General features: G+C 38.1%; 1 protein-coding gene across 4 annotated transcripts in view; it reads left to right on the forward strand.

Moving 5' to 3' along the window:
• Positions 1-3,477: 3,477 nt before the first annotated feature.
• The window catches only part of MROH2B (maestro heat like repeat family member 2B), an 87,556-nt gene continuing 63,470 nt past the window's right edge, over positions 3,478-27,563 (forward strand). For 2 of the 4 annotated variants that reach the window (XM_020996294.2, XM_020996301.2), the window contains exons 1-10: positions 3,478-4,075; positions 6,801-6,862; positions 13,779-13,889; positions 14,035-14,194; positions 15,310-15,408; positions 16,724-16,875; positions 17,827-17,970; positions 18,555-18,647; positions 18,742-18,811; positions 26,857-26,970. In XM_020996294.2, the coding sequence (XP_020851953.1) occupies positions 4,048-4,075; positions 6,801-6,862; positions 13,779-13,889; positions 14,035-14,194; positions 15,310-15,408; positions 16,724-16,875; positions 17,827-17,970; positions 18,555-18,647; positions 18,742-18,811; positions 26,857-26,970 (1,033 nt within the window). In that variant the 5' untranslated portion in view covers positions 3,478-4,047. The remainder of the gene's footprint in view (positions 4,076-6,800; positions 6,863-13,778; positions 13,890-14,034; positions 14,195-15,309; positions 15,409-16,723; positions 16,876-17,826; positions 17,971-18,554; positions 18,648-18,741; positions 18,812-26,856; positions 26,971-27,563) is intronic. The other 2 variants (XM_020996312.2, XM_020996297.2) reach the window with 1 other exon arrangement.

The following is a 27,563-nucleotide window of genomic DNA, read 5'->3' on the forward strand; positions in this document are numbered from 1 at the left end:
TAAAAATGAGGGAATGGAACAAAATTATTATTCATCAAGTGAATCCAAGAAAGCAGAAGTTGCAATCGACAAAGCAAAAACAAAAATTAAAGTACTCCCCATGTTCTTAGTTTTTCCCCTAGCTTGGGACTTTTACCTAATATTAATTTCTTTGTCTTTCATCAAGTTATCTAACTCTTCCCCTCAGTTTCAAAATCTCATCTTCCTTTTCTCTCCAACTTCTTTTGTTAAGGTTTTTTTGTCTTTTTTTTAAAGAGGGCAAAAAAAAAATCAGATAAACAAGGAAACTTCATTACACTAAAAGAAACCATAGACAACAAGCCAATATCAATATTAAGCTTATAAGTTCCAAATGCACCTAAATTTATAAATGAAAAATTAAATGAATTATATTTGGTATATATACATTTACATATGCACACAAATACAATGTACGTAACTAATCATAACCTATATGTGCACAACTATGTACTCATATACATGTATGTACAAGTATAAATGTGTATATATGTGCTGTATGAATATGTGTGTGTGCGTATACAATTTAAAATTTTTTTGTTTTACAGTTAGCTGTAACTTCAGAAGGAAAGTCCATGGGGTCAGAGTTCCAGCCTTGGAGTCAGGAGGACCTGAGTTCAAATCCAACCTCAGACACTTGACACTTATTAGCTGTGCGACCTTGGGCAAGTCATTTAACCCCAATTGCCTCACCAAAAAAGCATTTAAAAAAGGAAGGAAAGTCCTTATTCTTTCAACCTTTTTGGAATATCATTCTTATTATGTACCAGTACACTTTTCTGCCTTGGAAAATAGAGTAAACTGACCAGGAAGGATAGCAGGGCTATCGTTGAGTACCAATTTTCATTGTTCTTTACTGTAGGTAGCTCACACTGAGGTGTGGCTAAAGCAGATATGGAACTAAGGCAGAATACCTCCTCTGCTTAGGTCATACCCTGGCATTTGAAAGAGTGAAAAAAGTAGTGCCAACATAACTCTTGGTGAAATGCCTCTTTTTCTTCAAAGACAGGCACAAGGGGGAAGGAATCTCTTCTACTTGAGGATTCAGGTTAAAGTTTTACCGAACTGTAAGTTTCTTTAATATTTTTCCATCTCTTTTTTATCTAATAGTTCATGAACAGATTTATAGGGGGGAAAAAGTCATTTTGATGAAACTATCTGGTTTTAAAGTTCTCTGGTTTTAAAGTTATGTGTAAAATACATTATGAAAGCTTTTGGGGAAATGTCTAGCATTTCCAAAAATTTTTCATGTCTGATTTGTGGTTGTTTCTTGTTTTGTTGTTTAATATTCTGTTGTCTCTTAACCCTATAAATAGGTAAAAGGAGAACCCCAGAAATAAATATCATCATTAGCACTATATATTGAAATAAGAAAATAATCTTTCATTGATAATAGTATATTCCTTTTTGTTAAGTCTTAGAATTTGATACGTGCCACATACTAAAACAGAGAAAAAAAAATAAAACCTTTATTCTTCTAGTCTGGTAACATTGTAAACACTAGGAAATGGATGTGGCAAAGAAGCTAAAAAGAACTCTGATAGAGTCCTAATAATATTTACAATTCAGAAGATGAGGAGGGGGTGGAAAACCCATATGCAAAGTTAAATTTTAAAAAGAGAAATGGATGAATGAATACATTTTGAAAGGATATGTTATTTCTTGGCTTGAAAAATAAATCATATATAATATACATATATTTATTTATATAATTTAGGGGAGGCATTGTGGCATAGTGGATAGAGAATTGGCACAGAGCCAAGAAGACCTGTGTTCAAATCCTGACTCTATATGTATTGACTATTTAATACTGGCAAGTCATTTTAGTGGTCTAGACAACTCTCTAAGATTAAGTTGCAGAATAAATTTCAATCTGCATTGGTAGGCAAATTTCCTAGTCAACACTTCCCTGATCAGTGAAATTACAGGTCCTGCCTCTGTTCTAATAAATTGATAATAACCACAACAATGACAACAAAATTAATGTTATATATGTTCATTTCATATTATATTGTAATGTGTTATATTTTATTGTAAATGTAACTATATCTAAATTTAGATATATAATTTCTTTGTCAGGACAACTAAACATATTTTTTTCTAAACAGAGTCAATAAAAAGCCATATGGTAGACAGATTTGCGATGCAGTAATATTACAAATAACAACTTGTGCACGAAAAAGGGGCACCAAAAGATAGCATTCAGGTAGACCAGATAAAAGAGGTAGACTAGTCATGCAGTAAAAGCAAGGGATGAACAAATCTGGTTGGTACACAGACTGGAATATTGAGAGACTTTGAGGAAGGTTTCTAGCACTTTGGGTAAATACCCAAGTGGAGGACTCATAGGACATGGTCAAGAATCAAACTGAATGAGAAGGTGTGACAACCTACATTAGTAGAAGGGTACTCACAATGATGAAGTATTAATTCATTGATGAACTAACATAGTCAGTGTAATTAAGAAGGCTCTACCAAATAGCTGCCTTTCTGCTGTCTAAAGTAGATGAACTCTGCATGTATAGTCAGTCAAAAAATGACCATTTGTCAACCTTCCCAAAGTTGCTATGAGATATATCATAATAAGTACATAAATTGGTAGCTTTCTTTTTGTTGATTCCTATTACAGACACAGCGTTGATTCAAAAGTCTTAAAATTTCTAAGGAAAGATTACAGATGGACTCTGTCTTACCTCATTAGGGATAAGCAGCACAGAGTCCTCTAAATTTATTTCCAGACACTCTTTGACATATGCATTTCACAACTGGCTCCCTAACCATAGAAAAGAAATATGGTGGGTAGAGAAGGCAAAGGGAAGTTGCTTTCCAATTATCCTTTAGTTAACTGTCCAATCCTTAATTCTTCACTGGATGGTTCAAGGTAAGGAACTAGACCCAGGGACCCGAGAAAGAATCTGACCTATTGCCATTGATCATCTTCTAGACTAGATGTTATCATGTAATTGACTCTCATAATACAAGAGTACAATAGTTAAGTAGAAGTATACTGTCTCTTTGTCCATCAGAAAAACTTCTGGAGGCCATTGAGGCCCTTAGGGGATCACAGCATATGAGAGTGGCTGCCTCCTCCTCCCCCCCCCCGTAAACTTATCCTCTCTTTCCAAACCCAGTCCTGTGGATGGCCCTCTACTACCCTCTTCCAAACCTTATCACTCAGGCATGCAACTCAAGCAACTGGAGGAAATTATGAATGGGCAAGTGTTGTGGCCAGAAGTGGGGCTATAACCATCTCTAGGGCCAACAAATGAAAGAGACAAAGACCAAAAAAGTATGACAGGGGAAGCCAAGAGGCTGACTGGGAACAAGGGCTGGGAGTAGAGTTAGGGCTAAAGGGCTGGGATATTAAGGGGTTATCATAGTAAGATTAGAAACAAGGCCAAGGGACAGTCACTGAGAGATCCGGGGAGTGGACTTTCCACTGTGCTGTCAGTTACACATTCCTCTCAACTGACCACCCTAGAAATTCTATTCCCACTGAGCAGGTTGTGGGACAGTCACCAAGTAGAACAACTACAAGACCACCAGAGAGGCTGCCCGAACACTCAAGCCAGGAAAAACAATCACAGAAAATGATCCCCAAACCAAGTTGTGTCTAATCTCTCTCTGTTTTCACTCGATTAATGGACACAGGCTCAAGGAGAAGAGCTCCTTTGTCTTGTGCCCTGGGTCCAAGACCCACTCTCTACACTATTATCGTCTTCTCTGGATGCTGTAGTCTCCACTAACGGGACAACGCAAGGTGAAATGCAGCCATTTTGTTGGTCAGCAGCAGCTCAGAAGCAAGATGTCTTAGTGGTACCATCCAGTAACACTTTCTTCTCCAGCAACCACATCCCAGATGGACCTTAGTGTCAACCAAGTGGAGACAGGTCTTACTGTTAGAAAATATTGTGAGCAATTTGTGAGAAACTTGTGAACCTGCTTTTTTTGATTCTTTAACCTAATCATTTGTGTTTAAAAAAGCTGCCTCTGGATTCAAGTAAAAAGGGGACAGTGAAACAACCAGATATGGCCAGCATCATGGAGGAAACTGGAGGTGGGGAACTCATCTTCTGAGACATATCTCTCTTGTGTGTGTGCTTGTGTGTGTGTGTGTGTGTGTGTGTGTGTGTGTGTGAGAGAGAGAGAGAGAGAGAGAGAGAGAGAGAGAGAGAGAGAGAGAGAGAGAGAGAAACAGACAGACAGACAAAGGGAAAAACTGAGAGAGAGGTGGGAAGGAGAGGGGAGAGGAGAGAATGTTCTGAGCCTTAAATGTTTTAATAGATTATGTGCTAAAGGGAGGTTGAGTACACAACTTTCCTCCTTTTGCTCCAACACCTAGACTGTTGTTGATTTGTATGCAACCTTAAATACTTCAGGCACTGTTTGGGGCTTTCTTCCAGCACTACCTCTTTAAAGGTTTGCAGCCCACTGGAGTGTCAAGTGGTTAATTTTTTTTAAAGGAAAATTTCTGATCTCATTTTAACTATTCATGTCTCCCCTGGAGATAACTACATAAGGGAGAGAGTATTCAGAAGGTTTTTAAAGTAGCGAGTAGAGAGGGATTTTAAAGAAGAAAGAAATTATATAGTCAAAATAATTATGAATGTTCCAAACCAGTGGGTCAGTTTCCACCCTGATTCTCCCTGAAATATATGGCATGCAGAAAGAGAAAACAGTTTTTCAACCAGTACATTGTTAGAAGAAAATATGAAAAGAGAACGTGAAAAAAAACACTGGTCCACCTTGAGGAAGTGTGTACCTGGTTTAAGTAGCTGTGGAAATTAACTCTAAATGAAAACTAGAAACCTATCTTTCTATCCGAAAAAGAGCATCTCTTCTCCCTAGGGAAAGGGTCCTTCTTAATGAGATATGTGAAGGACTTTGGGGACAGCGGATTTTGAAAATAAATTGTTTAAACCAGATTTTAAGCAAAAATATACTTCCTACCTCCAGTCCTTCATGCTTCATCGGGGGGAAAAGATCTACCCGGTCTCTACTCCTCCCTTAATTCATAAAACAGTGCCTGGCTCTAGATTTAATCCCTAGTTCTTTTGTTAGAAATTTCCCCCTAAGAATGACTTAAGAAGAACTTCATCATCACCAGGCACCCCACTTCTTTACACTTAAACTGAAGTTGTAAGTAAAATGACACTTCTGCTTTGTAATGCATTAATTAGCCTCTACAATTCCTCCTGGCTTCCAAATGACAAAATTACTTTTATGTTATTTACATAATTGCTAAGCTTAAATGTATGTTTTTTTTTAAGATGTTCAATATTGTATAGAAGGTTCCAGTTTCAGAAAACTAGTAAATTAACGAATGATCATTTGCTTCCCAGAAAGCAAATTATTAGATTCCTTTAAAAAGTGAACTTCCCTACAAAACTCGATCCGTGATTTGATTAATCCACAACCTAAAGGGACATATCTATTGTACACAAGGAAGTCCAGCCATATCATTGTGCAATGGCAGTCATGAATTTTATATCTCTTGGGTGAATTATATATCTTGAACAAAAAGAAATGTGTTAGAAATTTTATTGTCTCCATTGATTAATCTACCTTCCTTCGGGACCAATAAGGACCAGCCTTAAAGATAGCTAGAAGAGGCCTATGTGGTCTGATATTAATGGTTTCTTTAAGGGGGTTCCTTGTCTCCAAATACTTCTCTTAACAGGCATCCCAGTGCCTGAAATTCCAACATTAGAGATTTATTCCTTTGGTCATTGAAGGTTATCTAGTCTTCCAGAATATTGTACTAAGACAGTAATATCCATAGAGAGTTTATACATTAAGCTATTATCTACTAACATCAATGATGATTGGTTGATAGCCAGAGGAGAGCAAGAAGCTACGGGAACAAGACACAGAAGAGGTGCCTGGGCAGAAGTTGAGAGCGGGGAAGAGATGATGAAGGAATTATATTAAAAGGGGGAGCTGGGAGATGGCCAGAGATAATTTTACTCATTTTTCTTAAGGATAACTATGACTAGGACTAAAGTAGTCAGGGATAAAGCTATGGACAGAAGAAGGAAAGATCCCATGGGGTGTCAGTTTTAGCGCCTTTTGAATGTAGGAATAAGGAGAAATGAGTAGCCACTTATTTGCCCAATGGATAGAAATTGAGTACCTTGTCTATTCTTTTTTTTTGGAGGGAGGGGCAGGGGAAGGCAATCAGGGTTAAGTGACTTACCCAGGGTGACACAGCTAGTAAGTATCTGAGACTGGATTTGAACTCAGGTCCCCCTTTCTCCAGGGTCAATGCTCTATCCTCTGCACCACGTAACTGTCTGTACCTTTTCGGTTCTTATCCTGGATACCTTGACTTATAAATTGCATATCCCCCAAGTGGCCTCATGACGTAGTAGATCCAGAGCAGTTCTTGACATCAAAAGGCTTAGTTCAAATGTCTCTAGCACACACCAGCTGTGTGACTATGGACAAATCATTTAAATTTTCAGTTCCTCAGGTTATGCCCCAAGACTATGCTTGGAGGTGTGCTTCTGATCCGAATTGTTGAAGGGAGCTTCAGAACTAAAAGTTCCCTGCACTAATGAAATCACGGGTCTACACCAATATGTATCTTCATTATTATGCTGTGAGCTCTTTGAAGGCACAGACTATGTCATAACTACTTTTCCTGGTATACCTATCACACAGATCATAACTTTAACAAATATTTGTCAAACTGTTTGCCAGATTTAAATAAAAATTTCATAATGATTATCCCTGGAACATTTCAGCAGAGATCTCAGTGTTTGCTTTTGGTTACATTGCAGGAATTTCCAAAGATATTCACCTCACTCTTGGTATGCTGGACAAGGAAGACGATGAAGGCAAGGTATGGTAAATTTACAAAACCATACAATTGTAGAATCATGGATTTAGAGCTGGCTGATACCTTAGAGATTATTTGGTGAAAAAAAGAAGAAAAGAAAAAGAAAACCTTCATTCTACAGATAAAGGAATGGAAATTTACAGAGAAATGCATCCTTGTTCACAGTTTTCAGATCTGTTGTAGAATTTCACACCATTCCTTTTTTGCCCAGGCACTGTAATTTCTTTCCAACTTCCATTTATCTCCAGATTAGTTATACTTCACATGATACTATTTTTTCCATGAAATAACAGCTTTAATAGAAATCTTAATTATATTTAAATTGCATTTAATGATATTTTAACAATCATAGAATCCAGTTGTCTTCAGAATTAGTGCAAAGGGCATCCTTTTCAGTGCCATTATTTGATGTCCTATTTCAAACCACCAAATTCATGCTCCAATTGGTCCCTCATCACAATGTTGAGGTGCTCTTGAGTTTTCAGAAGTGTGGCCAGTGGAACATAAGCTCTAGTATGTCTTATCAAGGTGGAAAAGATTGAATATGCAACTGGCAATGGCCAAGTTTAGATACAGGCTCACCAGCAAAAAAACTGCCCATCAGATGGTGGTTATTTTATTTATTTTTAACTGCAACTCATGAAACAATTAATAGAGAAGCTTTTGTCTTCTTAGAAGGAAAAAGTACCCACACTGAAAAAAATCGCAGATCTTTTGAGGCATGGAAGTATGTGAACTGTTGAGGCGCTGAAGTGTGTGAAAACTATATTCTGTGATGATTAAAATATGATTAAATGTAAAATTAAGACTTCCATTGAAGGTGTTTATGGCAGGAAATGGGAGAATAAGCCAATCTTATAAATAAGTCAAATTGGAGCCTCTTAAGTTTTGTAATTTAAAACGCTACTGGGAAGGTCCCAAAATATCTTCTTACATGGGCTTGTTGTAAATCTCACCATTAGACGTTCATTACTTTGGGTCTGCAGGTCAGTCCAGAATCCAAGAGACCCTTCTTCAATCCTTCAAAGTATTCATGATTTCATTCATTGATGTAAACATTCCCTCTGTCCATTAGTAGAGATTACAACTCTTGTAACTCTTGCCCTGTTGTCCTGGGTGATTCTGGACCATGTCCTGCCATAGGTCTGCTGCAAAGTATTTAATATTTCATGGCTACTAGTGTATCACCCAGACTGTTCCTATGTTTTCCCGGGCTCTAATAGACCCACTTCTCTTCCTAGTCCTGGATGATGTCTCTTACACCAGAGGCATTACTGCACAGTGGGTAGAGGCCTGGCCTAAGAGTCAGGGTGACCAGGTTCAGACACCTCCTGAATATGTGATCCTGGAAATGTCATAGAACATGTCAGTCCTCCAGGAAACTAAGGCTCTAAGTTGTAGAAGAGAACGCTGCATGGCTGAAATCTCAAATCTCAACTACTTCTTGTATAAAAAGTGTTGAAAATGCAATTTATTTCTCCATTGTTCTTTGGGTAACCTGCAACTTTCCTTCTTCTGAGCTGGTGGTATCACAAGACTCATAACTATATAGCATCATAAGAGGAATATTTTTGCTTAAAAAGATAGATTTCTGTTTTGAGGAGCAGGTTGAGATCATTAAAAACACTGCGCAATTTAGGCTATCCAGGCTTCTTTCTTTATCTTACTCAATTCTAAGACCAGCTTCTTATTCATCTTCAGAGTCTGGTTGAGGCATATATACTACAGATGGGATAACTAAATGTATTGACCATTCAATTGCATGTGATAGTCTCAACAACACATTTGCTTTTTCTTATATGAGTTGTTAGGTTGATCTCTCTTGTATAATCACAGATCTCATTGAGGAGGCCCTGTAATGTCTAGGGACTTGATAACAATTATCATAATGCTGTCCACAAAAAAGAAAATCATCTGGAAAACTTCAACAGTCAGATGCCCTTCATTGCAATGGTGAAAACTCTGGCAAGCATATATCTGCCTGAATTATGCCTCAATAACTAGGAGGTTATTGAATGGAATGATCTTTGTAGTTGGATTTATTAAATAATCTTACATGATCTCAGTGTCAGCATTAAGTAATGTTGGAGGAGAACCTTTAGAGCTGTATTTTGCTCTACCAAGTCAAATGCTTTTGGAGCATGAGGGTAATTAAAAAATAAGGAATGGACTTTCGTATTCTGTCTCTCTTTTAGTCAATGGTGTGACCATGAACGTGTTATCTGCTATAAGGGATTATTTGTAAACATCTGCCTATCGCCCTCCTCATATTTTTGTCACCAATATCCTAGATACATTTGTAGATCATTCTTATAAAGAATATTATATTAAGATGAGAAATAATGAATATGAATTAGTAGTTATGGATGTCCTCTTTGGCATATTTTTAGAATAATGATGTATAGTCTAGTTTCCCCCATTCTGCTAGTATCTTCACCTCCCTAAGATATTATATAAAATGAACACTCAATGATTTCACATTTGTATTGTCTCTAATATGGAATTCATCTGTGTACTTCAACTGTTTCTCCCAGTTTCATCATCTTGTATGCTTTTTTTTCTCTCTGATATTTTAGAGTTGAAATATAGGTGCTGCACTGTCATTAATGATGAAAATATATCATTATAGGATCAATGGCATATAGGATCAATCTGTTCTATTTTTCACTTATTTGTCTTCCTGACAGCTTCATCTATGAATGCTTCTCTTGAAATAGTGTGGCTTAACTGGTTCTCCTGCAAAGCTTTCTGATGACTTGTTTTTGCCACCTTTGACTGTATTATGAGGCAATATTGCTTGTAATCTTCTACCATTCTCTTTAGTAATGGTTAATAAATAAGTTTGTATACAAAACTAGTTTTGTCTTTGACTGCTATATGTCTCTTGAGTCCATTGTCCCATTCTTGGGTGAGACTGACAGAGCTGAGGCCCCTGCACCATTGGCTGTCTGAAATCACTATCTTCTTTTTTGGGTTCTCTTCTGCTACCTCTGGCTCTGTGATCCCAGTCCACCCTTTTCCCACATAGTTCACATTGTGGGATCACACCATGATCACTTTCTTCTGAATCAAATCTATGATTTTGTGCTGAAAAGAGGACCCACTATGGTTGCTCCTTAGATTTTTAATCAGAACTTGGCCTGGACTTCATTGGGCATCTTTGTTCAAGTAGTTGTTGGGAGAGCTGGACTACAGTATTTCCTCCTATTCTACCATCTTGGCTGGTCTCCGTATTTCTCTATTTAGTCAGTTTGCTGACTAAGGTGGTTTCTGGACAATTTTGACCTCCTTTTGTGGAAACTATTTTATATCCGTTAAGCCCATACAGGTAGCAGTGAAATCCAGATAATTATCTTTGCATTTTGCCATTTCCATTGCATTTAGTATTTATTTAGGTTTAAATTATTGCAATTTTACAAAATATCTTCTTCTTATCTTTATACTTTATTCTAATTTGATGTTGATATTTACTTTTGTTCTAATTGATGATTTGACTACAACTAATACTGATGCAATTCCCACACCAGAAACTAATAGCTTCTCATCCATTAAGATGCAGTCACTCATTTTTTGAATTATCATTTGGTGCTTGCCGTGATTATCACCTCCTGATGTTTTTCTTAAAGAAAGTAGTTGTGATACATTGGTTTGAAACTTCTGAGTTCTCTACAAGTCTTTGGTCACTTTGTTTTCTTAAACCCAAACCATATTTTCCAATGTACTTTTCAATATCCTCCCCTGTACCTATTTTCACTCTGAGTGTCATTATATTTTGACTTGGTTTAAAGGATCTTAACACATGCTTGATAGAATTTTCTACTTCTAACAAAGATGTTAGCACAACAGCACTACTTCTCTTGGCTGGATTTCTTGCTTATCCTCACCTTGAGCACTTTAAGACAAGGTGACCTAGTATGCCATAAAATGATATTTCTTAACGTCTTTGGGCACATAATAGGAGCAAGTTCATCAATTCCTTTGCTTTTATCTACATAATGAGAAACTGTCAGTTATCTTTCCATTTGGTTGCATTTTTTGTCTTCTGATTTTGTTTATCAGAATAATGTCAACAGTGATGCAGTTACTTCTTCAAACAGTATGTCAGTTAGTTGATCATTGGAGAAAGATCTCAAATTTTTAATGCCAATAATGAAATTTTGGATACCAACAATTAAGTTAATATTTATTTATTGTTGTTGAGTTGTTTTCAATAATGTCTGACTCTTTGTGATCCCGGTTAGGGTTTTCTTGGCAAAGATACCAAAGTGGTTTGCCATTTCCTTCTCCAGCTCATTTTACAGATGAGGAAACTGAGGCAAATAGAGTTAAATGACTTGCTTAAAATCACACAGCTAGTGTCTGAAGTCAGATTTCAACTCAGGAAAATGAGTCTTCCTGACTTCAGACTCCTATCCACTGTGCCACCTAGCTACCCTTAAAAAGTATGTCATTCCAATTCCAAAGGACTTATGATGAAAAATGCTATCCATCCCCAGAGAAAGAACTGATGGTATCTGAATACAGATCGAAGCACAAATTTTTACTTTATTTTTCCTGAGGGTTATTTTTTTGGTTTATGTTTTCTTTCATAACACGACTACTATGTAAATGTTTTGCACAACTACACATGTATAATTGCTTGCCTTCTCAATAGGAGTGGGGAGGTGGGGAGGAAAGAAGGGAGAGAATATGGAACTCAAAGTTTTAAAAACAAATGTTAAAAATTGTTTTTACATGTAATTGGGGAAAAATAAAATCCCAAATAAATAAATAAAGTTTTAAGTGTGTCATTCTTAGCACTCTGTGCCCTATTTCCACCACTCCGTTTTTATTACAGAAGCATAAGGGAGACACATGAGATTATGACATTCTCTACTTCTTTTGTTCCATGGTTTGTCATGGTGAAAAATTCATCACCCAGTGGCCCACCTACTGGTGATGAGCCTCTTTGTCTTTAGCCAGATTGGTCCTCAGACTTTCGACTCAATGTCATGGCATTAGGACTGCACTGGAAACTAATGTGGTGGACCCAGCCACAGCTTTAACATCACTAACATAGTCTTCAGTGATTCCAGCTCACCTCCACACTATTAGGCATCAGAGTAGGATTTTATGGAGGAAACTTCCCTATTAAATGTTAAACACTCCTGAATGGGGGGGGAAAAAACCAGACTTTTCCGCAAAGATGGACTTTGCTTACTTCACAGGTTTGCCTTGAATAAATAAGCTGGGTGATGGGGTGGTGGATAGAGGGGCAGAGCAGAAAGAAAAATGATTCTCCTTGTATGAATATGTATAGTGAAAGTGACTAGTCCTCTGTGGTCTTTTCCCAGCAGCCTTAGTACTGAAAGTCCAATCTTCAGTGTCTGTTCATTGTTACTTCAACACATCTTCTTTACACCTCCAGGAAAACTGAACAAATTGAGGATAAGAATAAAACCAAGAGAACTGCTTCAAAGCAGTAACCACATCTACAAACCATCCCAGGCCACCTAGCCTGAAATATGTCTGAGAGATATAACCCTTAATAAACTTGTTGCAGCACTCACCAGCCCTTTCACTAAACTTACCTCTCAAAGAAAGTTTAATAAACAGAAACTTAGCATTAACATTGGTGCAAAGACCAAGCGTCAGCTTGTTTATGCTTATTCACATTCATTGATATCATGTTATAATCTCATTAACTAGTCATTTCTTAATTGAAAAAGCTTGCTCTCCTCCCCTGTAGAATATAAGCATCTAAAGGGCAGATTGTTTTGGTTTTGCTCTGGTATCCCCAGGACCTATGGTTTCTCAGGGACACTTGAGAAGTGTTCATTGAATTTAATTAAATTGAATTGAATTGATACCTATACTAGGAGCCTTATTCACACCTCAGGTCAATTAAAAAGAATTCCCTGAAGAATACAAAAGTTTAACTTTTATCAGCCCCACTCTTGTTTAATAAAAGTGGAAAAAATCCTTTGGCTACATGGCATAATACCCCAAAATTCTGTTCTGCTCCTTCAAATATCCCTCCTTAGAGGAGGCTTTCTGACTGGTTTACATATCATTTCAGTCTTGATTTAAATCTATTAACATTTCTCTATCAAAGAGACTTTTATATTTCCACATTGCTGACACATGTTTAGGTAAAAGCTCTTGTCTATTAATTGAATATAAAACTGAATTTACTGTGGAAAATGCTGAAAAATCACAAAGATTTTTGTGGTTTTTCTGGCTTCTATTTTGTAGGAAATCTAAAGTTTGTCATTTTTATGTTTTCAGTACTTCCCATCCTAACTAGGGCCTGAGTCACATTCTGAAAATAAGCTAGTTTCTTTGGGTGGCATTAACTAAGCTCTAGTAAGCATTAAATATTTGTTGTTAAAAGTTCTCTGTTGGGTCTTGGGTTGAGAGAGAGGGAACACTACCAGCCCACTGGGAAGCCATTTAAGATCATAGGATTTAGGAACTATAAAGGAACTTAAGGACTACCTATAGATCCATCAATCAATTCACAAACATTTATTAAGCACTTACTGGCTAAGTGCACAGCTAGATGGTGTAGTGACGGAGTGCTGGGCCTGGAATCAGGAGGACCCAAGTTCAAATCTGTCCTCAGACACTCACTAGCTGTGTGACCCTGGGCAAGTCACTTAACCATGTTTGCCTCAGTTTCCTCATCTGTAAAATGAGCTGGAGAAGGAAATGGCAAACCATTCTGGTATCTTTGCCAAGAAAATCCAAGTGAGGTCTCCCAATCTACAAATATAAGCTATTGGTTCCTAAGAATATGTCAAGGAAGCAATAGAAACCTGAGAGTATTTTTTCTGGTGGAGATCAATAAGCATTGTTATCCATATCTTGGTTCTGAATGTCATCTGAATCTTACGATTTTGCACTACTAGTTTCTGTTTTCATGCTTGTGTGTTCACAGGAAGACATTTATAGTAGTCTTGCTACCGTTATCCAGAATAATGACAACTTGAATCATCTCGCTATTCAAAGGATGATTTTTCACGCCTCCAAGGACGTGAGGAACAATGATGTGAGTGTGGTGCCTGTACCTCCTAAGAATGTTGGAAGGATCCACTCAGATAAAATAAGTAGCGTCTCTGTAAGCCCTAGTGTTAACATGGAGCTGTAAGATACTATCTCTCTCATCATGGCCATCAATGATGGTTATTTCACAGGCCTCAAGAGAAATGAGAATGTTAGCTGGGGAGGTCTTAGTGTCTCTTGCTGACCATGATTTCAACTCTGTGATGGATGAAATACAAAGACACTTCAAGATCATGGAGCTCCCAGATGAATTCACTGTCCTCGCCCTGGCTGAACTGGCCACCAGTCACGGTATAGTCCTTCTGCCAGTCTTGCTATCTGGTTGTTGGCAAAGATGAGGAAATGATACTTTCTCTAGGAAATACCCCAAACTAAACTAATTACCAGTAGCTCAGGTACCTTACCATGCCCCAATCCCCAGCAGGGATAGCAAACTATGTGTAAAAGTAGAAAGAAAAATCTGCTTCCATGTTATAGTATAAGATGCTAGGATAGAGATGTTCCATGCTGCCCTTTATGTATAAAGATGACAGTGCTAATACATCATCAATAAGGTATGCAGATTTTCATTGGACAAGTACTGAGGATATATTTTCTGAACTGATTCCTTGATTCTCTCTATCTGGCCAAGTTCCAGTGGTGTGTATTTGCAAAGTAGCTGGCTAGGGCTGGAAGCACTTACATGTCATAGTGGATAGTGCTAACCCTGAAGTCTGGAAGGCCTGGGTTCAAATACTGCCTCTGAAACATCCGAGATAGGTGATGTTGATCAAATCACTTAATCTCCCAAGCCTCAGTTTCCTCATCTGTAAAGTGAGGATAAAGATACCTATAGCACTTCCACATAGAGCTGTAGTGAGGCTCAAACACTTTGTGCACTTCAAAGTGCTTTGTCATTGCCAATTATCATTACTACCACAGAATAAAACAAAGCTCACTACCTTACACCACAATCAAGCTAACAACCTAACCCTTATTAACATGGCCCACTGACCAATGGAGCCAATCGTCCGTGAACTAACAATCCTCACTTCATTTAATCAAGAACAGGCCACCCAAGAAGAGGCAGAGAAGTAGCTTTCACGTACGTCTGCAAAGTCTGGGGCCCTAGCTTAGGACTTTTTTGAATTTGTGCAAAATACACACCTGGTGTACCAGATGTAGCTAAGGTCCAATTCATTCTCTAATTAGAGAATGGCATGAAGAGGCTCAGGTAGAGAATCCAAGGGAGTCAGCAGTTAAACTCTTCTGCCCTCTCTTCCAATCCATCCTCCACTAGTCCCTCCTGTACCAGAAACGATGTTGCTAACACCTTCCTGATATTAACAGAATACTCAGGTCCAGGGAGAATAACGTGAAGAACCATCCATTGGAAGAAGGTAATGTCTTTGATCTCTTCTCTGCAGTATCTGAGAGCATACCATTCATGACTATGACCTTACTCACCATGCAAACCATGGTAAAGTTAGCTGAAGAAGAAAAGATGAAGAACGCATTCTGTATCGGTGAGTATTTCCTCAGCTTCCTTCTTATTTAATAAAATCTCATAAGATACACAGGTTTTTTTCTTCTTCTGAGTAACAGGAATGGAAGAGTTTATATTTATTTTTAGTAAAAATTATAATCTTCTATTGCTCACCTTTACACTCTCTGCCATCCCTCATCCCTCAGTTTGACCACAAAACATTTTTATCATTATAGTTACAGAAATCAAGTGGGTTTACAAATTTAGATTGAACTCCGTATCCAGCTCAGAATCTGGCCATTTGACAAAAATAATTAACTTACACAGATATGATACTAGGATATTCAAGTGCAAATTTTACTCCTTTCTCTAGCTGTGGTCAAAAGTGGCAATTCTGGATGCCTGAGTAGTATAAGTGAATTAGTATAAGGAGAATTCTAGCTATCTTCAAGGCTAGAAAAAGTAGTTAGTCATTCTCCAACTCTACTGAGAATAAGACAGGTCATGGGCCCAAGTTTAGAAGAGTATATGTGGTTTTGTCAAACGGCCAGATTCAGTTGCCATTAAAATAACTAAGATGATACAAGAGGAGGATTTACAAAGATCCTTTCTGATTTTTCTAAAGGAAACTTTCCAGGGTGAACTCTGATCCTAATGTGAATTAGTCACAGTCAATAAATAAAGTTTTTTAAGCACTTACTGTGTGTCAGCCATTGTGTTAAGAGCTGGGGAAATATAGAAAGCACAAAACAGTCCCTGCCCTCAGAGAACTTACAATCTAATGGAGGAAAGACAACACGAAAAAGGAGGAGGGAACAGGAAGGGAACCTGGATCTAGAGCTTGATGAAGTCCTACAGCTGGGGTAGGAAATTATCTGAGAAAATATGAATTACAGAGTGGCATCTTGCAGATCAAATGAGTTTCTAGAGATGTTGGAAGCAAGTGATTTTGCAATAAGTAACTACTGCTCAACATTATTATTGAGCAAAAACTCAAAGAAAACAAGACTCAAAGAAATTAGGTTTCATGCTGAATGAAAATCAGCCAGGACAGTTAATATTCTTTACCTTGCCTTTCTTTTACTATTTCATGGGAATCTATGTTTGGAGGTGAACGTCCATGTGTTAGCTATCAATTGTCTTTTATGTTTGCTAGTGGCTGGAGAGAGCCCTTATTAATAAATAAAGAAGGTGCTAAATGCCAATTTGATGGCCCTAAATGTTACCTTTGCAGCCCATGATCTTTTTAAAGCCATTTGTTGCATTTATTTATTTATGATCAGTTCTCTTCCTCCCTCTACCCACTTTTTTTTAACCCTTCCTGATTTGTTTCTAATTCTCTCTTTGAAACACAGCCCTTGAGACCTTCAGTAAGGCCATTTTCAAATATATCAACCACTGGGAAGAATTTCCTTATCCTAAAATGAATGCCAATCGGCTCTCTGATAAGATCTACATGCTTTTTCGGTTCATAATGGACAAGTGGACAACCAACATGACCTATGAAGTAAGTAGGAGATGTAAAGTGGCTTTAACCCTACTTTTCAGCAGCATGACCTAGTTTCCTTGTCCTTCTATGATGCTATCTACCAGTGTTCAATTCCATTCAGAAGGTATGAGGTTTGCTTTATTAATTACACCAATTTCTTCATTTTTCCTTCTGTTGTATTTGCTATAATTTGGTCTGAGTAATGAACCAGACATAACATAATGACAGTAATACATCAGTTAAAGGAAGCTCCAGCCATTTAAACCCAGGTTTGAGAGGATGTACTTGTTCAACCTACACATGCTTAATTTTGTTTAATTGCTGTAAAATCTTTGAAGAAAACTTAATTATATCTTATGAAGTCATCTAGTTACAGTACTTCTATACTTTTTCTCCTTTTATATTAGAAATAATGAGAATCTATATGGGAGTGTTGTCTCTTCATCTATTTTTCACACTTTAAGTCATCAAATAAGTTCATTGGGACATCTTGGGCTCTTTTCACACATGAACAGAAACATTTCCTTTATTTCCCCTTGGGAACATGAAGAAAAAAATATCTTTTTAAAATATAACTATAAAAAATGGAATGTCTGGTAAAATTTCAATTATGATTTTATATAATGCCAGGGATAATGATCAAAATATTCATTTGTAAATTATTTTATACATAGCACTTATATTTTGAGTTTACAACAATATTTTCTTCCTTTGCTAACCCCTCTACACTATCTCCAATTATATAAAGGACCTAGCCTAAGCATTATTTTAAAAGTCATATGCTCTTCTCTGATTGGGTCAAGATAATGACCTCTGATTTCACTGGCCACAGATATCAAGGAAGAATGATAGAGGTTGAGTTTTGGAGCCATGAAGTCTTATGAGGGCTGTAAAAAAAAAAAAGTTGTGTCCATTTAGAGGAACAGAATAACTAAGCATTAGACATTTTTCTTATCCCTATTTTTACAGACCAACCAAGCAATTGTCAAGGCTCACGGCCCAGCAGTGGCCCTCTTACTTCACCGGGAAGACCTCCAGGAGTTTGCTTTGCACCATGTGCCTTGGCTCTTAAAGCAATATAAGGATGTTGAAACAAATTTCTATGTCATTCAGGTAGGTCAGGAGTTAGTCTCTGAAGGAATAAGTTCTAAGATCCACCCACAGACCATACTGAGAAGTAAGGGGTGGCATTGTTGGAGTGGTACAGTTTTTGAGAAATCACACTGAATTTAAAGGCAAATAGCCTGCACCTGTATTATGGCTCCACCACTTACTCTATGACCTTGGAAAGTCATTCACCCTCTCTAGATTTCAATTTCCTTATCTATTAAATCAGGACATTGGACCATATTTCTCACTTTAAAAAAAAAACTAATGTTCTAGCGATTGAAAAACATTTTGGACAGTTGTATTTAAGATGAATACAAGAGGTGAAGCTAGGTGACAGAGATGTTCAGTTCCCTTATGTGGTCTTTATCTGAGGCTGCTAAGGGGGGGGAAAATATTCTGGAAATGACCAGAAGGAGCAAGCACAATCCCTACACCCCAAGAGGGTTATGTGTGTCTGTGCCTACCAAAATGATATTAATACACTGTCATAGGTTATATTCCTGTTCCACATACATCTGCCAGGTAACCTGTCTGAGCAACTTCCACCTTAAGAAGTTCTGGGTAAATATGAGTCATTATTATTTCAGAGTCTAAAACAACTATTGGCTGCAGCCAAACTTTATGAAGTCTACATTCCAAAGAACATAAAAAGGACCATCTTTACTGTCTTACACCAACAGGTAAGAAGTAGATGTGTGTTTTTATTTCTCTAGCAGTATTGCTTTCCACTACCACCCCACTTCCATTTCATAATTGTGCCTCTCCATTCTACAGCTCTGTGGCATCTCAGAGCCTAAAGCTAAGGAAAATGAAAATGAAGCTGTGCAGTGTTTCCTCATTCTAGGTAAGAAGAATATCTGGTAGAAAGCAGAGTGCCAGGTACTTGGTATAAATGGGCCCCAGTGAATCCTCAATAAAAATGTTGACTGATGGTGATGAAGAAAACACTGGCAGGCACATGACTAACTTCTTTTCACTTATTACTGTCTTGACTCCTTTGGATTCCTTCTTATCTTCTTCCATGATGCCAATAGTTCTCTCCAAAGCAACTCCTCATTTGTTCAGTGCTTGCTTCAGACCTTCATAACCAACCCAACCCCACCCAAGAGGTGAACACCTCCAACCTGAACAGGGGGCCTTCTACCACATGCCTGAAAAAGTGTTCCTCCAACCTCTGCTCAGAAGCTTTCTTTTATGGGAAGCTCACTACCTGTCAAGTCAGCCCATTCTACAGTTGAGCAGCTCTAAAGGTTATGGAATTTTTGCTTACAGTAATATGAAATCTGCTTCTCAGTGACTTCCACCAAAGACCTCTTCCATATGGAATCCCTTCAAATATTTGGTAATAACACAATCCCCCTAAGTCTTCTATTCACCAGGTTAAACAAATACAATTTCTCAAAAGAGAATTCATTTAATATCAATTTCAGTCATCTCATTATCTCAGATGTCCTTATTGGATATTCTCACATTTGTTAGTATCTTTCCTAAAACATAGCACTAAGACCTGGACACTAAGTATATCCTGACCAGGGCAGAGTACAGACATACTACAGTTTCCCTTTTTCTGAGTGCCCTGTTTCTATAATGCAACCTAAAGTTTCATTTGAATTTTTGGTTGCTATTATTCAACTTTGTTGATCAATACTGAGTTTTCAATCAAATCAAACCATGAAATCCTTTTCACAGTAACTGTTGTCTAGGCATCCTTTTCACATTCTGTTCTTCCATAGACGACTCTTTGAATTAAAGTGTAGGACCTCATATTCATCCTAGTCTCATTTCACATTATTGGAATCAGCCTATTGTTCTAATTTAATTAGTTTTTTCCCTTAATTCTGTTGTACATATTAACATTTCTTTTTAGCTTCTAGTAATATGCATACTTGGGAAGCACACCATCCATACTATCTTCCAAGTCACTGGAAAAATCTCTCAGTGCCCTATTAGTTTTATATGAAGTATAAAGGCATTTCTCTGATGGAATTGGAAAAGTAGCTTGCCATTGGCTAACAAAAGTATGTCTGTGCCCCTAATAGCCTTTATTTTTTTTCAATTAAAAATCCAATTTCTCTCCCTCTACTTGGCCCACAGTGGGAGGTAGGGGACAGAAGGAAACCTATAACAAATATGGATAGTTAAGTAAAACAAATTCTGGCATTGGCCATGTCCAAAAAATATATGTCTTATTGTGTACCCTGAGTTCATCATTTCTGTCAGGAGGTGAGTAGCATGCTTCATCATGGATCACCTGGAATCATGGTAGGCCATTGTGTTGATCAGAGTTCTTAAATATTTCAAAGTTCTTTGTCTTTACAATATAATTATTATAGAAATTGTTTTAGTTCTGTTTACTTCATTCTGCAAAGCACAAATCTTACCAATTTCTCTTCCATTATAGTCATATGCTGTAATTTGTTCAGCCATTCCCCAGTTAACATGGACACACTTAGTTTCCAGTTCTCCATCACCACAAAAAGAGCTGTAATGCATATTTTTGTCCACGTGTAGCTTCTTTTCATTTTTCCTTTATTTGGGGGCACCTAGACGCAGCATGAACTTCAAATTTGCTTTCCAGAATGAATGTCTGAACCAAATTCATAGCTTTGCCTATAGTGAATTAATGTTCCTGTCCTTCTAACATTTATCATTTTCCTTTTTTTGTCAGCTTTGCTAATGTGGTAGGTATGAAATAGCTTAGATTTATTCCTAGGAAAGCTCTTGGTTCATCTTTTTTGACTGAAAATTATCAAACTGGCCATCCTTAGAGGCAGTCAAGATAGTTGAAGCAGGAAGCAGCTTGTGTGTCTATCAGAAGGCAGCAGAAGAAAGGGAGCACTCTTTTCTCCTCCTCCCCCAATCCATCAGTCATGGCATCTCACAAAAGAACTACTCATTCAATAGGAGTCACTGAATCCAGCAAGAGACAGAAAGTAAAGAACACTCCAAAGAGTGTTGATTCCTGGTAGCAGAAAAGAGAACCAACTGTGGAAAACATGAGAAATAAAAAGACTTTGGGGTGCTGAAGTGAGAGGGGTGACTTGCTTTAGCCACATGTATTCCCAACATTTGGGCCTAACTTCCAGGGCAGTTTACATTCCTACTTTTCCCAGTGACATTGTGTGCATATGTGAAAGCATCTCAGGAAAGGTCTTTACTTTGAACTGATTGTATCTAGTGGATGACTAAAAAAGGTCAGCACACTGGTCAGTGCTCGTGAGCTGTAGTTTCAGGAGTCTAGATCCAGAAAGAACCTATGAACCGGAAGTAGAAACTACCCTCTGAAAACACAGTCAACCCTCAGAGGAATCCAACCTGAAAAACTGTGAGTGCTGAGTTGTGGGGGACGGAAATAGCTCGCAGAAGCAATGCTATACATGTATACCCTTCTATAGCTTGTGAATCACACAACTCATCTGATACCTGAAACTCCAAGTTTAACTCTTTGTCCAAACTGTCTATCCTTTCCTAGTCAACCCTAACTCCCATTATCATCACGATTAAACTTCCATTCCAGATAAACTAGTCCGCTTTTCCCTGAACATCACCCATTCATTCCTACTTTCACTTTTGCCATACTGTTCCATCCTAAAATCCCAAGCAAATGTGCTGCCTTTTGAAATGCTATGCTGCTCCTTCAAACCAAAGTTGAAGTCCTCCCTCTTGCTTTAAGCAGGACTCCAGCTACTTTGGTACACACTGTGTGTCTCTGAATTCCAATAGGATCCTATCCTGTTTTACCATTGAATGACATAATTACCTCCTTATCTATTTGACTTAGGTATTTCCTATCTCCCCAATGAATTAATAACGTAACATCCTTGAAGAGCTAGGAACATCTCTCATACCATGGGTTTTTTTTTTTTATTCTCTGTTGGGACTATTGTAGGCTCTCAAAAGGAAAGAATATAGAGGTCATGTGATCTAACCTACTTCATAAAAAAAATCTCATCTATAATACAATTGACAAATGGTCATCCAACACTTATTTAAATTCTTTCAGTAACATGGCATTCACTACCCCTGAGGGTCTTCCCCTCCCGGACTGATTTTTTTTACTAAATAAAAGAGGCCATTCTCCACCTCATTTTTTACCTAGCCTTAATCACTGAATGGGCATTGCCTCAGTCAAACTGAGACCTGTTAAAGACCTTAGCTTAAAAAGGCCAACGCCTCTCACTGCATCCAGGGCCATCTCTAGTCATCCTGATCTATGTCTCGCCACTGGACCCAGATGGCTCCAGAAGAGAAAGTGAGGCTGGTGACTTTGCAGAGCCCTCCCTCACTTAAATCCAATTCACTTGCATGTCGTGCCATCACCTCCCTGATGTCACAGTCCTCTTTGAGAATGAAGGACGAACAACTCACTTCTTTGTGAAACTCTTCATTCCTTTTTTGAAAATATTTAGGTGTTGGGGCAACTACGTGGTGCAGTGGATAGAGCACCAGCCCTGAAATCAGGAGGACCTGAGTTCAAATCCGGACTCAGACCAAACACTTGACACTTACTAGCTGTGCGACCCTGGGCAAGTCACTTAACCCCAATTACCTAAAAAAAATTTAAAAAGGAAAAAAAGAAAATATTTAGGTGTTGGGAAGTTTTTCCTCACATCTACCATAAATCTTCCTCCTTATAACTTCCACTCACTGATCTTTGTCCTGAAACCTTACAAAAGAGTCAGTCCTTCTTCCATTAGACAGCCCTTTAAATATTAAAGGGCAGTAATTATGTTCTATGCTTGCCTTTCTCCACAATAAATATCTCCAAAGTTTGTCAACCTTTCTTCTTTTAACACAGTTTTGAGTCCCTTTATCATCATGATTGGCTTCCTCTGGATGTATTCCAGTTAGTTAACAACTACTTTAAAATGTGGCACCCAGAGCTGAATGAACACAATATTCCAAATGTGATCTGATTAGTGGACAGCGCTACAAAATCACAGCCGCCTCTGTTTTGGATACTGTAATTCTATTAATGTAGCCTAAGTTTTCATAAGCATTTTTGATAACCATATTACACTGCTGACTGATACTGAGCTTTCAATCAGATCAAATCCTTAAGACTTTAAACCAGGTCATTCCATCCTGTGCAGTGTCTTCTAAAAATAATGTGTAGGATTTTAGATCTTTCTCCAATAAATTTCATCTTATTAGATGTGACACATTGTTTCAGCCCATTGAAGTCTTTTGGGATCCTGATTCTGAATTCCATTTAATTAACTATCTCTCCCAGCTTTGTGTCATATGCAAAGTTGATAAGCATGTCACATCTTCCTCTAAATCATTGATAAAAAATCATGAGCAGGACAGAATAAAGGACAGAGCCCAAAGTGTGCCACTAGAGATGTCCCTTCAGGTTGGCATCAATTCATTAAAGTTACGGTCTGAGTAGAGTTGAGTAGTTATTCAACAAGATACAAGTACACTCAGTTGTACTATTATCTAGTCTACATTTCTTCATCTTGTACACAAGAATATTAGAAAATAATTTGTCAAATGCCTTGCTGAAATCCAGATATGTTTTATTGGTAATAATCCTTTCATCTTCCAGTCTGCTATCTCTAAACAAAAACAAATAGGCAAATGAATTAATAAATACATAAATAAAAGGAGATATTAATTTGCTATTACTTTTTTTATGAACCTATTTAGTTCTTAGTTTTTACTTTTCCCCCTTCTTAGTCCTTGCAGATAATACATTTTATGATCTATTATGGAATATTTCTAGGTATTTATGTCAAACTCATTGGTCTATTCTATATTTTTTCACTTTTAAATAATTGAGACAATATTTGTTCATCTCTAACACCTCTTATATTTTCAAAAATTCCTCAATGACTATCAAGAGCAGTTATTATATCTGCAAATTTTCTTCTTAGATTGGGCTATCATTCATTGGTAAGGTAGTGTTATATAGTGAACCAGGTGCCAGCCTTCATGTTCAGAAGTGCTGGGGTTAAGTCCCACCACTGACACATGGTGGCTGTGTGACCCCAGAGAAGACACTTAACTTCTCAACACCCTGGGATGCTCTCTAAGATTGTACCTCAAGGAGAACTTTTAGATCTTCATTGGTAAAATAAGTCTCCTTTTTGGGAGTTCCCTACATCAATGAAATAAAAGATAAGCACAAATATAATCATTGCCATCACTTATGCTATCTTCTGGGCTTTAATTTCCTCTTAACCATGTTGTTTTCACCCTTTTCAAATTGGAAGTCATTCTTCTCAATAGAGAAAACAGAAACGAAATAGAAATTGAAGAGTTGTACTTTGTGCCAAACATCATGTCACCTTCCTCAAGTTATGGGGCTGTCCTTTCTTTATTCTTCTTTCTCTGAAAATAAACTTAAAAGTCCCTATTGTTTCTTTTGGCATTTTTTTCAGGCCTCAGCTTGTTCTAGGCATTAGTCTTCTGGAAACCCTTCTTACAAACCCATCCCTCAATTTTGAATTTGTCCTTGGTTTAAAATCTGAGCTCATTGGTGGCCTCCTTATGAAACCACACATCTTGTAGTTTTTTTTCTTCTTTTTCTTCCTCATTACGGTAGGTAGCAATTACATTAGAAGAATTTTGTTTCAAAGGGCCTTTCATCCCTCTTCATCAAGTTTTCTTTTTAGAGTTTGAAGCCATGAAATCATGTCTCTTACTTCTCTGAACTTTTTGAAATTTCTTTTCCTAAAGGAGAAGGATATTTAATTGATTCTAAGCAATCTGCTGGGAAAGACAGGGTGGAATGGGATCACTTGCATGCATAAGAGTATAAGTGTAGCCAGTCCTGAAAAGAGTGGGCAGGGAAGCTGTGTTATCCAAAGGGAATCAGGTCTCAGTGAGTACAGGAAAAGGGAAGGGGTAAGAAAGTAAGAATTTTAAGATAGAAGCAAGTTTGTTTTTTTTTTTTAAGCTATAAAGCAGGCATCCCAGAGAGCACAGTGGGAGGGATAGGCAGATTTGGAATGCGGTTTGTGGGGTTGGGGGAGGGATAGTTGTATTGAGGATAGAAGGAAGGGAGTGGGCAGTGGAGGGGGCCATAGAATAGTATTTGTACAACGATAGATGGGGGTTCAAAGTCACTGGAATGAGTAGGATGTGATGGGGTGGCAGTATGTTAATTACTGAAGATTAAATTCTGATAGGTTATCATCATCCCTAAAGGAGTAGGTATGGAGGTGGAGCAGGTTGGTAGTGCAGAGTGAGCAGTGAGGCTGGACATTCTCATGATATAGAGGTTGCAGTCAGGGTCTTCACTAATCATTGTCAGCCTCAAAGTGGAGGTGTCCCTAAGCATCAGGCAACTGGTCTATAACTAAAAGGGGAGGGGGGAAACGGTGTGGGGAGAATACCCATGTAGGAGCAAGGCAAACCAGTGTGTTGTGGGAAGAGAAAATGAGAGGTAGGTAATGGAATGGTTGGCTCAAGCAAGGCACCTCCCTCAAAAAATTGGTTAAATAGGTTGATAATGCCTCAAATGAACACTACATCTTATTTTTCTATGTTTCATGGAAAAGAAAACATAATGCTAAGGGCTCAGTATGATAGGTAGATAGTCCTGGTCACATAACTAGTTAGGACCGGGTTTGTATAAGTGTTAAGTATACTTTTCAAGTTGAGTTGAATCGAATCCTGCTTCTCTATCCATCCAGCTTTAACCACAGCTCTCACATCCTTCTTCAAAACGCACATGCTTACTTGTGACCTTAAAAACACTCGGATGGAGGGCAGCCAGGTGGCACAATGAGCTCTGGCCTTGGAGTCAGGAGGACCTGAGTTCAAACCCAGCCTCAGACACATAACACTCACTAGCTGTATGACCTTGGGCAAGTCACTTAACCCTGATCGCCTCACCAAAAAGCAAAAACAAAAACAAAAAACACTCCAGTGGCTCCAAAAGAATCCAGTGAATTGCATATTGTTTTTTCATAGGCAGCTTGATGACTTTTAACTTCTGTCCCCAAATCTTTGGCCAACGATACTGACAGGTGGGGTGAAGGCACCCTGGTTGACTGCTTCGTTATAGTCTGGGGATGAGAGCCACGCCCGCACAATATCAGTCCAGTGAGAGAAGTACATAATAAATTCCTTCCTTCCTCTCTGGCTCTTCCATCAGTCAGTGGAAGGATGAATGTACCCTTACTGGGAGCAAAGTATTGTTTTGATTGTTTTCTTTGTAACCACCAGAACACCACTAAGCAGAGGTTGGAGGTGGGAATGGAAACCCAACATGGTCCCGATGACTCTGCGATATTAAAGAAATTGTGATTCAATGTGACAAAATTACTGGGAAAGGAACAATGCTTATTCTGTGCAGCCTTAAATGGAAGAACGAGGAGATTGGAGGAAAATGTGGGCTGAACAAAAGACAAAGCCTCCTAATAATGAGATTCTCCGGACGTGGAATAATAAGCTGCTAGAAGACTCTGGCAGGCATCTGGCAGAGGCTGGGTTGACAGTGGCTGCAGATGTTGTGGGCAGAATTTCTGCCTTGGCAAAGAACACCGACTTTGGAATCAAGTGCCCTCTGTATGAAACTTTTGTATCTTATCACTACACCTTTCTCATCTTGTTTCCTCCTCCTGATAAATGGAGTCAAAGTCCTGAGAACAAATTTTGCCTTGGACTCTTAATAGCTATATGTTGCTTTAGAGGTTGTGTTTAGAGGTCCCTTTGACCTCTAAATCTGTGATCCTATGAACTAAGTAATCTGTAAGATCCTTTCCAGCCATAAATTCCTTTATTTCAGAGGTAACTTCTGATTCTGATTCTGTAATTTTTGCTCACCATAATGCCACAATCTGGGATTTTGTTTTGGTTATCTGCTCTTTTCTTCATATGGATAATTTGATATGAGGTGAAGTTCTCACTGACCCCAGGATTCCTCCCCTCCTACAGTGCATTCCAACACAGCAGACCTGCTGGAATTTTTTGAAGAACAAGTGAAAATTAGCGACGAGAACATCCGAGTGAGAACATTCTCTTTTTTAAGATCTGCCATCTATACTGATGGTAAGTAAGAGAAAATTGAAATTTGAAAGGCTTCTTTTAGTTCCAGAAGCTTGCCACAAAGCCTAACATACTCCCTTATATTCTTTTCCATTGAGACAAGGACTTATTTTTATCATTTCATGACTCTAATGTTATTGAGCTTCTAATTCTTGGCTTCTTCAAAACATACATTTTCATTTCACTTTTTCTTCTATCACATTCATGGAAAATTGTTAGTTTGAATAGCTAGCGAGAGCTTTGCTTTTCCTTCGTAAAGACCTATTTTCTTTTAGAAACCATTCGTCTCTCCCACTCACTTCCTGACCCCCTGACCACTGACTCCCTTCCCTACATCAAGACAACTGCAGAGCCTGCTACTTCCCCACCCCATTCCCCAAGCAAGTGTAATGGTTACCAGCACCTGCTGACCACTCCACCACACAAAGATCCAACCATGTCCTCTGCATGTCTGTATGATGCATTTCCATTTGCAAAGAATGGTTTTCAAAGCAGATGTGGGATTTTCACAAGTCTGAGCATCAATTGTTTGTTGACATCCCCACTGGCATACACCAGCTGAAAAAAAAATTGCTGCCACTGCTACAGCTGATTAC

The sequence above is a fragment of the Phascolarctos cinereus genome, unplaced genomic scaffold (assembly GCF_003287225.1).
Source record: "Phascolarctos cinereus isolate Bilbo 61053 unplaced genomic scaffold, phaCin_HiC Scaffold_4;HRSCAF=312, whole genome shotgun sequence".
Lineage (NCBI taxonomy): Eukaryota > Metazoa > Chordata > Mammalia > Diprotodontia > Phascolarctidae > Phascolarctos > Phascolarctos cinereus.